This window comes from Python bivittatus, unplaced genomic scaffold (genome assembly GCF_059951505.1).
Source record: "Python bivittatus isolate LINGU-HERP-01145 unplaced genomic scaffold, Pbiv_v1 ctg000700_np1212, whole genome shotgun sequence".
Lineage (NCBI taxonomy): Eukaryota > Metazoa > Chordata > Lepidosauria > Squamata > Pythonidae > Python > Python bivittatus.
This window is the reverse complement of record NW_028277098.1, coordinates 76,702,023-76,713,138: the sequence shown is the minus strand read 5'-3', so window position 1 is coordinate 76,713,138 and position 11,116 is coordinate 76,702,023. Positions and strand designations below refer to the sequence as shown.

Sequence of the window (11,116 nt, the reverse complement as noted above, 5' to 3'; positions counted from 1 at the left end):
CAGTACTGTTAGAATGATTTTGGGAAAATCTTTTGAAGTATAAGACTTTGCTTATTTCTTCCTTATGTTGATATCAGGTGAAACACAGTAATAAATGTTTGAAAATCCATAGAAATGAAAAGGAATGTGAAAGAATTGAGAGAATTTTATTTTCAGGCTCATTTTCATGGCTGAGTTAGCTCTATTCACCAGTCCTTTTGCTGATAGAAAACTGAACTGATATAAAATTTGTCTCCTACTCTGGTGATTCTTATCGTACCATAAGCACAATGCTGGCAAATTGTGCCGTCCTTCTTTACAATGTATACAGCATGTTAAAGACAGAGATTGGTGAATTCTCCAGCTTTGTTTTCTTTCCTACTGTATTTATTGTTATTAAGGATTGGATAGGAAGCATCCAGGTGTGTGTGTGTGTGTGTGTGTGTGTGTGTGTGTGTGTGTGTGTAGTTGATGAGACCTTATTTGAAGCATTGGAACCAGTTCTGATGATTGCAGTTGAACGTTGGAAAAAGCAACCTAACTCCAAGAACAGTTTGACATAGAATGTGGGGGGCATGGCAGACTTCCTTTCACTGGATAAATTCACTTCCTTTCACTCAGCTAAATAGCCATCTGCCAAGGTTGTTTTATTTTGGATTCCTGCACTGAGCAGGGGTTCAACTCAATGGCCTAAAAGTTCCCTTCCACTTTTGTAGTTCTATAACTCTGTGTTTTGAAACAAGTCTCCTTGAATTTAGTTGGCTAATGCCCAGGTACATATACACAGGTTGCAGCAATAATGGATAACACTATTGAAGAATTAAGTTGTACTCTAAAGATTAATGGTTTATTATTTACTCCTTAATGACATTGACTTGGATTTTGAAATCTGTGGGCAGCACTTCATATAGCGGGCATTGTTGCTGGTGAAAGGAGGAAGGATACATTTTTTTCAATTATTCTTGTATGATGTAATCTTTCAAATAATTGTGGGAGAGTTAGAGTACTTTAATGAAAAACAAAGCAGTAAAAGGACTTGTAAAGGGAAGAATGAATCTGTATAAATAGCCACTTCTGCAAAGAGGAACTTTTGCTGGACTAAAGGGCCTTCCATATTTCAAAGGAAACTGTCCTTTGATAGTGTTCACAATCCAAATTTGAGTTCTCTAAAAATGAGACCTATTTTTTTAACACAGTAATGTTGAATACTGCATACTCTCATATATACTTAAAAAGAATTCGGATGAGTACAATGTCACTGATCGTTATCTTCTAACCATCAGAGCATTTACTTGTCATTGTAATGCTGTAAAAATTTCAGAAGTAGATATGGGCTGAGAACCAGTTTGGTGTAGTGATTAGTAACTAGAAACTGGGAGACCGTGAGTTCTAGTCCCACCGTAGGCACGAAGCCAGGAAAGTCAGTCTCTTAACTCTAAGAAGACGACAAAGGCAAACTACTTTTGAATGCTGCCAAGAAAACTGCAGGGACTTGTCCAGGCAGTCATTGGGAATCAACACTGATTCACACCCCCTCCCCGCAAAAGAGATGTGGGTGGCTTTCTAGTGAACAGAAGCCAAAATGTCCTCTGTGAAACTTGAATAACATATTTTGATGGTTTCTATGTAATTCCTAATTTGCACTTGTCAGAAATTAAGATATTTCTAAGGATGCAGTCACACACACAGTGAACATGTATAAATACACATAGAGATTTGCAGTAATATTTTTATAGATTTTAAATATACCAGTATGGTAGATATACCAATATTTGAAGTTGATAAAGTAGCCTTTAATGTACCAAAATGCAGTTATTTCATATACTTGTTTTAAGTTTTAGTCATCACTTTACAATATGTTAAGAAATCCTGGAGATTTTTACATTTAGCATATTATTTTTATAGAGTTTTCTTTAGCTGGTTTATGGTATTCCTGAAACATTGTAGAACAGAATTTTTTGTTTGAGGAATTTCCATTCTTGGGACATCTATATCTTGCAGCATAAAATAAATCTATTTTTCCTTCCCTTGAATAGTCTTAATGGATTTTATATATATATTCTTGTTTTTTAAATTCATAAGGTAGATTGATTTTTTTTTTAATTTTCTTGCTTTAGCATCTTCATGTCAGACTCTAAGTGCAACACCAGAGAGTACTGTTCAAAGAACAGGTATGTTTTACTTTAGATAACTGATGTATGGCTTCATGAAGGGGTGTGTGCGTATGTGTGTGTGTAAAATTATAATATACAGGGTATACCAAAAGTCAGGCCCCATAGGCCAGTGACAAAAAGTTTTATTAATTTCAAGAATTTATATTTATTTTCAGAGAAAATGTTACCGCACTTAGGAATGTTCAAAGGTCATGCATCAAATGAGTAAGGAAGTGTTTAGAACAAAAAGGCAATAATTTTGAACATGTAATGTAATTTATATAATAAATTGTCAGTGGGCCTGCCTGTTGTACACCCTGTATATACTACAATTATACATTATATCCATTACAAGAATTGTATATACAATACAGAAATTGGGCCTTCTGTCCTCTGGAATAACATTCCCCCTGAGATTCATATGACCCCCCACTCTTATTTAAATACGCCTTTATTTAAATGAGCCTTCAAGACCTGGTTGTTTCCCAGACCTTTGGTCAGAGTGGATGATGGGCCCAGTTTCAGTTGGTATTTCATCTCCAGACTCTTCTTTTTTTACATTTTGTACCTTTGCATTTTCTATTTTTCTTTTTGTAAGCACTTGGGGGGCACTATACATTTTATAAATAAATAAAATAAAATCCCTTCTATTTTATGTATATGCAAAATTGCTTTTTATCTTGTATTGGATCAGAAAACAGTTCCTCAGACAAGGGGTTACGTTTAAAGAGTTTGAAAATGATTTGATTTTAGTTACAAGGTAAAAACTTTGATTATTGCAGATGGATGTGATTTGGGGGTTTCTGCACAAATTATTGGGGGCGATTTGCAAAGTGTGTCCCCTTAGCTAATCCCCTCTTCTAAGCATAGGGATTAGGCTCACTGTGAGTTCTTTGAAGACTTTCTCTGACTATCCATGAATGTCCACATGCACGCACTACTTCCACTGCTTTAATATTTTGAGGAGGGGTATTTCCTTAATGCAGTGTGCTTTCTCAAGCACCTGTTTCAAATGTGATGCACAGCCCTACAAATTATTTTAAAACAAATAATAACCACATGTTAAAGGAAGCTTGACCAAACACAGATAAGAGCATACAGTGGGGCAAAAAAGCATTTAGTCAGCCACCAATTGTGCAAGTTCTCCCACTTAAAAAGATGAGAGAGGCCTGTAATTTTCATCATAGGTATACCTCAACTATGAGAGACAAAATGGGGAAAAAAATCCAGAAAATCACATTGTCTGATTTTTAAAGAATTTATTTGCAAATCATGGTGGAAAATAAGTATTTGGTCAATATCAAAAGTTCATCTCAATACTTTGTTATATATCCTTTGTTGGCAATGACAGAGGTCAAACGTTTTCTGTAAGTCTTCACAAGGTTTTCACACACTGTTGCTGGTATTTTGGCCCATTCCTCCATGCAGATCTCCTCTAGAGCAGTGATGTTTTGGGGCTGTCGCTGGGCAACACGGACTTTCAACTCCCTCCAAAGGTTTTCCATGGGGTTGAGATCTGGAGACTGGCTAGGCCACTCCAGGACCTTGAAATGCTTCTTATGAAGCCACTCCTTCATTGCCCGGGCGGTGTGTTTGGGATCATTGTCATGCTGAAAGACCCAGCCACGTTTCATCTTCAATGCCCTTGCTGATGGAAGGAGGTGTTCACTCAAAATCTCACGATACATGGCCCCATTCATTCTTTCCTTTACACGGATCAGTCGTCCTGGTCCCTTTGCAGAAAAACAGCCCCAAAGCATGATGTTTCCACCCCCATGCTTCACAGTAGGTATGGTGTTCTTTGGATGCAACTCAGCATTCTCTCTCCTCCAAACACAACGAGTTGAGTTTAGACCAAAATGTTCTACTTTGGTTTCATCTGACCATATGACATTCTCCCAATCCTCTTCTGAATCATCCAAATGCTCTCTAGCAAACTTCAGACGGGCCCAGACATGTACTGGCTTAAGCAGGGGGACACATCTGGCACTGCAGGATTTGAGTCCCTGGCAGCGTAGTGTGTTACTGATGGTAGCCTTTGTTACTTTGGTCCCAGCTCTCTGCAGGTCATTCACTAGGTCCCCCCATTTGGTTCTGGGATTTTTGCTCACCATTCTTGTGATCATTTTGACCCCACAGGGTGAGATCTTGCGTGGAGCCCCAGATCAAGGGAGATTATCAGTGGTCTTGTATGCCTTCCATTTTCTAATTATTGCTCCTACAGTTGATTTCTTCACACCAAGCTGGTTGCCTATTGCAGATTCAGTCTTCCCAGCCTGCTGCAGGTCTACAATTTTGTTTCTGGTGTCCTTCAACAGCTCTTTGGTCTTGGCCATAGTGGAGTTTGGAGTGTGACTGTTTGAGGTTGTGGACAGGTGTCTATTATACTGATAACAAGGTCAAACAGGTGCCATTACTACAGGTAACGAGTGGAGGACAGAGGAGCCTCTTAAAGAAGTAGTTACAGGTCTGTGAGAGCCAGACATCTTGCTTGTTTGTAGGTGACCAAATACTTATTTTCCACCATGATTTGCAAATAAATTCTTTAAAAATCAGACAATGTGATTTTCTGGATTTTGTTTCTCATTTTGTCTCTCATAGTTGAGGTATACCTATGATGAAAATTACAGGCCTCTGTCATCTTTTTAAGTGGGAGAACTTGCACAATTGGTGGCTGACTAAATACTTTTTTGCCCCACTGTATTTTTACATACGTTATGAAAGTAAAAGAAGCAAAAAAAAGTCTCAGTTTGTCTTCTGTGTTGCATCCTTGAGCAATTGTCTGGCAGTTGGTGAAGTTGAGTGGTGAAGTTTGCTGGGTTCAGCTTTCAAGGATTAGATTGGAATTCTTATTGTCTACTGTGACAATTTTGCAGATTATTGAGGATAAGCCTATTAGAATCCACATGGGTTTAGATATTTCTGCTGTGGCATTATCAGTGGAGTTGTGTAGTCAGTTTTTCTGCAATCAGTTTCAGGTTTTATGGCATAAGGAAATGGGCAAGTTGTTTGAATCAGTCCTATCAAGTTTAGGTTCAATTTTTGCCCGCTTTTGCTGATAATACTTCACAGAAAGGGATTTAATGCCTCATTAAGTTAAGCTGTGTTACCTGCTATCTTGAATAGCATTGGTACCATGACCTCTTCTAGATAGAATCTATCTGGATAAGAGTTACATGAGAACTAATACACTTTTATTGGCAATGTGCTTCAAATACCAGTTTGAGACATTCTGAAAGAACATAGCTCAAGTTGGTTTCTGGCCCTGAGCTGGAAATATTTAACAAAACAACAACATTAGCATTGTGCACAGACATTCTTGAGCAAAGCTAGAGCATCACATGCAAACACAACTTGAGAATATGGGTTGGGAATGGGACTTAATTCATAATAACTTATTCAGGGCAAAACAACAGAAAGAAAGAAAAATCTACAGTATCTTACCAAATTTTGATTACAAGTTTACAGGGCCACAGTTTGAATCTCCAGTTAGCTTACAAGTAGTCAAGCAGAGAAGGATTCTGAAATCTGGTGAATTAAGCATAGTTATTGGAATTTAAAAGGCCTTCATTCTTTAGATCAAAATCCATATAATGCATGACTATTCTGCTTTATACACTACTTCTGTATATTATAAATTAATTACCATTGTACCCATTATTTACTTCAAGTAGTAATCAAGTAGTAATCCTAGAAATAATTTTCCTATATATGCACACACACTCGTGGACATACACATGTATATATATTTCAACTTTAGATTAGAATAATTCTTTTTCTTTTCAGATCTGGAAGCAAATCCTGTCATTATCACTGGCCTTTCGTAAGTAATTAGTTATAACATAATAGCAAAGAATAAATTCTTTTGGTGCAAGTTTATGTGAATATGTATTTCCTGTGTATCTTAAAAAGGATGCTTTGTTTTAGTTGTTGTTTTTGGCCATTTTTATTCTTGATCCCCACCCCCTACCCCCAATATCAGAGAGGTAGCGCAAATTAAACTTTGGTTCTTAGAAAGATTTGCATGTTAATTGGATTTTGCTTTCCAAAGGTATTTGTTCACTGGCATAGACTAAAATTTGTGTAAAAAGGAAGAGTTCTTTCCATAGTGGTAGCACTTCTCTAAGAACTGTGTATGAAAAAGCTTAATACTCATAACGTGTCTTGCAGTTAAATGTAGTAAACCAGATAGTCCTTCTCTGGATGAAAGGAAAGGCTTTTTAGCATAGTTCCAATTTCTGTGCTTTTTATTTTATTTATTTTTATTTATTTAAAAGACTTATATGGCTACCTATCTTATGTACCATAAACTGTAGATTTTATAACAAAATCATAAAAAACAATAAAACCACCATCAAAAACTCCCAATGCTCCAAAAACAAAACTCCTCCATACACCAATACTTAAATTTACTGGGCTCCAGCCTCACCCTAACCCAATGCTTAAGGAAAGAGCCAGCTCATCAAGGCCTCCCATTTATACATTTTTTTCTGTCCAGAAGACAAGAGATACGTTTTTGCTGCAGTGAGAGGGTTACCAGGCCTAACATTGTGTCCCAAATGCAAAGTATGTGCTTTATTGCCTTGGAAGATTAGCCTTAGGTTTATGAAATATACTGAGTACTATCTTTGGTTAACCTACTAACATTTCTAGAAGCATTTACATTTGAAGATTTAATGCTGACACTGTGTTGCTTATAGGTATCCTTTTATATTTCTTACGTCACGAATTGTTTGTAAAGACACAGCTATTATTTCCCCTTTATCAGTAATGAGCCAAAGGAGAATTGTGAGAAATCTAAAACTCCAAGTAGAAGAAATTCAAGAACAGAGGAACCTGTAGTGGTGCAGGAGACAGTGGAGAATGGCCAGCGCAAGAGGTCATCGAGACCAGCGTCAGCATCCAGCACTACAAAAGGTAGGGAGGAAAGTCTTTGAGCAAAAAAGCTGGAAAAAAATTGCACTCAGAATATTTAATTTTATGTGTAAGTGTGGTATTGAATTCCAGAAATGGGAACAAAGACTAATGAAAATGAGATATCCAATTTTATCTTTCCTTCCTGTTGTCTATATCTAGACTCTTCTACAGTGTTAAATGCGGCACTTGCAAACAAAACAAATGGCTTGCTATAGTTGCATGCAAAAATGTAGGCACTCTGGTCAAATTGTATGTTTCAAAGAATCCCTAAGTGAACAAAAACTGACACAACCCTGACTTGATACAGAGTTATGCACGACATTTTTTCCTCACTTGTATACAGGTTTCAAATAAGAAAGCATGAATATGGCAATTGCAGAAGTATGGACATTCAGTTGAGTCAGTACTCCTTTTTTTAGAGTAAATATGTAAATGAGCCCCCCAAAGGTGATTGACTTGTTAGACCTACAGTTAGGTTGTTTTGTTTGTTTGTTTGTTTTTAAGTTAGTGTTGATTCCTGGTGACTGCCTGGGCAAGTCCCTGCAGTTTTCTTGGCAAGATTTTGGAAGTGGTTTGCCATTGCCTCCTTCCTAGGGCTGAGAGAGAGTGACTGGTCCAAGGTCACCCAGCTGGCTTTGTGCCTTGTTGTTGTTCAGTCGTTAAGTCATGTCTGACTCTTCGTGACCCCATGAACCATATCGCGCCAGGCCTTCCTGTCCTTCACTGCCTCCCTGAGTTTGCTCAGTTTCATGCTCATTCCTTCAGTGGTGCTATCTAACGATCTCATCCTCTGCCGTCCTCTTCTCCTTTTGCCTTCCATCTTTCCCAGCATCAGGGTCTTTTCCAAAGAGTCCTCTCTTCGCATTAGTTGACCAAAGTATCTGAGCTTGAGCTTCATTATCAATCCTTCCAATGAGCAATCAGGGTTGATTTCCTTTAAGATTGACTGGTTTGACCTCCTAGCAGTCCAAGGGACTCTTAAGGGTCTTCTCCAGCACCACAGTTCAAAGACATCAGTTCTTTGGCACTCAGCCTTCTTTATGGTCCAGCTCTCACAGCCATACATTACTACTGGAAAAACCATAGCTGTGACTATGCGGATCTTTGTCAGCAAGGTGACGTCTCTGCTTTTTAATATGCTGTCTAGGTTTGCCATAGCTTTCCTCCCAAGGAGCAAGCGTCTTTTAATTTCATGGCTGCAGTCTCCATCTGCGGTGATCTTGGAGCCCAAATAAATGAAGTCTGTTACTGCTTCCGTTTCTACCCCTTCTATTTGCCAGGAATTGATGGGTTCAGATGCCATGATCTTAGTTTTTTTAATGTTGAGTTTCAAGCCAGCTTTCGCACTCTCCTCTTTCACCCTCATCAAGAGGCTCTTTAGTTCTTCTTCACTTTCTGCCATTAGGGTGGTATCGTCTGCATATCTGAGGTTATTGATGATTCTCCCTGCAATCTTAATTCCGGCTTGTGATTCTTTCAGCCTGGCATTTCTCATGATGTACTCTGCATATAGGTTAAATAAGCAGGGTGACAGTATACAGCCTTGTCGTACTCCTTTCCCTATTTTGAACCAATCGGTTGTTCCATGACCGGTTCTAACTGTTGCTTCTTGGCCCGCATACAGATTTCTCAGGAGACAGGTAAGATGGTCTGGTGCCCCCATCTCTTTAAGAATTTGCCACAGTTTGTTGTGATCCACACAAACAAAGGTGTTTGCATAGTCAATGAAGCAGAAGTAGATGTTTTTCTTAGGCTTTGTGCCTAAGGTGGGACAAAAACTCCCAGTCTCCCGGTTTCTAGCCTGATGCCTTAAGCACTCCACCAAACTGACTCTCACTGGAGACTAGTTAGGTGAAGACAATGCTTTGGCAGCGAGTAGCACAGAAAATACTGTGCCAATAAAAAGAAGAATGGATTCAGCTTAATATCAACATATCCTAATCAATAATGTCCCACAGTCAGAGAAGAAATTGAAGCTGAAAATGGTTGGATATTTCAGCAAGACAACTATCTCAAACATACCTTCAAATCTTTGACATACACACAGGAAAGAAGGCTAAAGCCTTTGGAATGACCTTCAATGTCCACTAAGTAGAATATTGAAAATCTTGGAGGAGATCACAAACGCAGAGTATGTGCAAGGGGAGCTAAGAATATTTTTGAATTAGAAGAGTTCTGCAAGGAAGAGTGGGGGAAAAATTCCAAAAGCAAGAATACAAGGACTTTTATCTGGCTATATTAAATGTTGGAAGCTGTTATTTCTGCAATGGAAGTGTCACAGAGTACACACTGGCAGGGTGCCCAGACTTCAGCACCTGCCATATTACCCTTTTAATTATTTTGAATCTGTAAACATAAATACATGGTACCTCGGTTCACAAACTTAATTTGTTCCACGATTCTGATCGCAAACCAAATTGGTCGCAAACCGAATCAAATTTCCCCATAAGGTTCAATGTAAATAAGGTCGTGGCTCTTGGGCTGCTTGCCATGCTATGGCTCAATCACTTATTGGCATACATGGCTTTGGGGCTGCAAGGAGCTCCTGAGCCGCAGTGCAGTGCAAAGCCCTTCACAGCGCCCAGCCCAGCTCCAGCCTGGCCTAGCAGCATGGCGAAAAGGGGTTGCAAGAAGCTCCTGAGCTGCAGCTCAGTGCAAAGCCCAGCACGGCTCAGCAGCATAGCGCAAAGGGGCTTCTTGGCACGCTGTGGCTCTGGGACTGCAAGAAGCCCCTGAGCTGCACCACAGTGTGAAGCCCCTCATAGAATGAAGCCCAGCCCAGCAACGTGGTACAGAGGGGCTTCTTGATGCACTGCAGCTCTGGGGCTGCAAGAAGCCCCTGAGCCGCAGTGTGAAGCCCTTTGCAGCGTGAAGCCCAGTCCCAGCCTGACCCAGCAGCGCAGTGAAAAGCCTCAGCTGCCCCAGCCCAGTCCCAGCCGCGCAGTGAAAAGCCTCAACTGCCCCAGCCCAGTCCCAGCCGCAGTGACCCTCGCCACCCTACACTCCGAGGCCCCTGCTGCCCTGCACTCCGCTGCCCCAGCTGATCTTCACTATCTTCTTGTTCCTACTTCTGAAAAGGCCTGGATGTCCTGGCCCTTCATGAGGCAGCTGCTGGCCACGTGAAGCCATTTTCCCCAGGTCTTGTGAGGAAACTGCTGTGCACGACCTGGGGAAGAAAGGCATGGGGCCACAGAGCGCAGGGGGCAAAAGGGCATAGATGGGGGGTAGATAGGCAGGTGGGGGGAGTTGAAGCACCCCTGCTGTTGTAAGTGTGGGCAGGCTGCCAAGTGCCTAAATTTTGATCATGTGACCACGGGGGCGCTGCAGTGGCTGTAACTTTGGGGACCAATCGTAAGTCCCTTCATTCAATGCTGCCGTAACTTTGAACAGTTGCTGAACAAATGGTTGTAAATCAAGGACTACCTGTACAGAGAAATTGGAAAATCTGGCTTTGCAGAATGTATGAATTAATTTTACTTCTCAAACTTACATATAATCACCAGTATATAATACACAGATCCTAAATTGTATTACAGTATTGAAACCAAAATATAAAATCCAATAGAAGTCTATATGTAGTTACAAGAGGTTCAGTTCATAAAGTTTCATATGTTAGTTCTCTGAAATAGATAGCTGACTGCTGCTTCTTGCAGAAAATGAGATCCCCAAAGAGAATTGTTCCCTTTCCCTCCCCACACACGATGATGTATTTGGTTTAAAAAAAAATTGATTTAAATGAATAGATATTATCATTCCCAAAATAAAATATGACATTTGATATAAAATTACATACTATTTTGTGTCCTATTCTCCAATAAGTGGTATCCAGGGAAGAGATCTTCTAAGGATCATTACACAATACATACCCTCTTTCCTTTAACATTATGTCCACCATAATATAGAAATATTGCTTTTAACTACAAGAAACTTTTATACAAATAACATTTTCAGCAGGTTTAGGAAGAAACCGAATCTTGATATAATTATCTCATCTGAAAAATCAATAATCCTCTTTTTCCACTGTAGTGCTATGCTTGTTGTAAGACCTATTTAAGCACAATAAACTT

At 39.6% G+C, this 11,116-nt stretch overlaps 1 protein-coding gene across 3 annotated transcripts in view; it reads left to right on the top strand.

The window, feature by feature from the left end:
- NCOA6 (nuclear receptor coactivator 6) overlaps nucleotides 1–11,116 on the top strand; it is a 68,689-nt gene that overhangs the window by 48,262 nt on the left and 9,311 nt on the right. For all 3 annotated transcript variants that reach the window (XM_088154233.1, XM_088154231.1, XM_088154232.1), the window contains 3 exons: nucleotides 2,097–2,150; nucleotides 5,919–5,955; nucleotides 6,901–7,049. In XM_088154233.1, coding sequence (XP_088010359.1) covers nucleotides 2,097–2,150; nucleotides 5,919–5,955; nucleotides 6,901–7,049 — 240 coding nt within the window. The remainder of the gene's footprint in view (nucleotides 1–2,096; nucleotides 2,151–5,918; nucleotides 5,956–6,900; nucleotides 7,050–11,116) is intronic.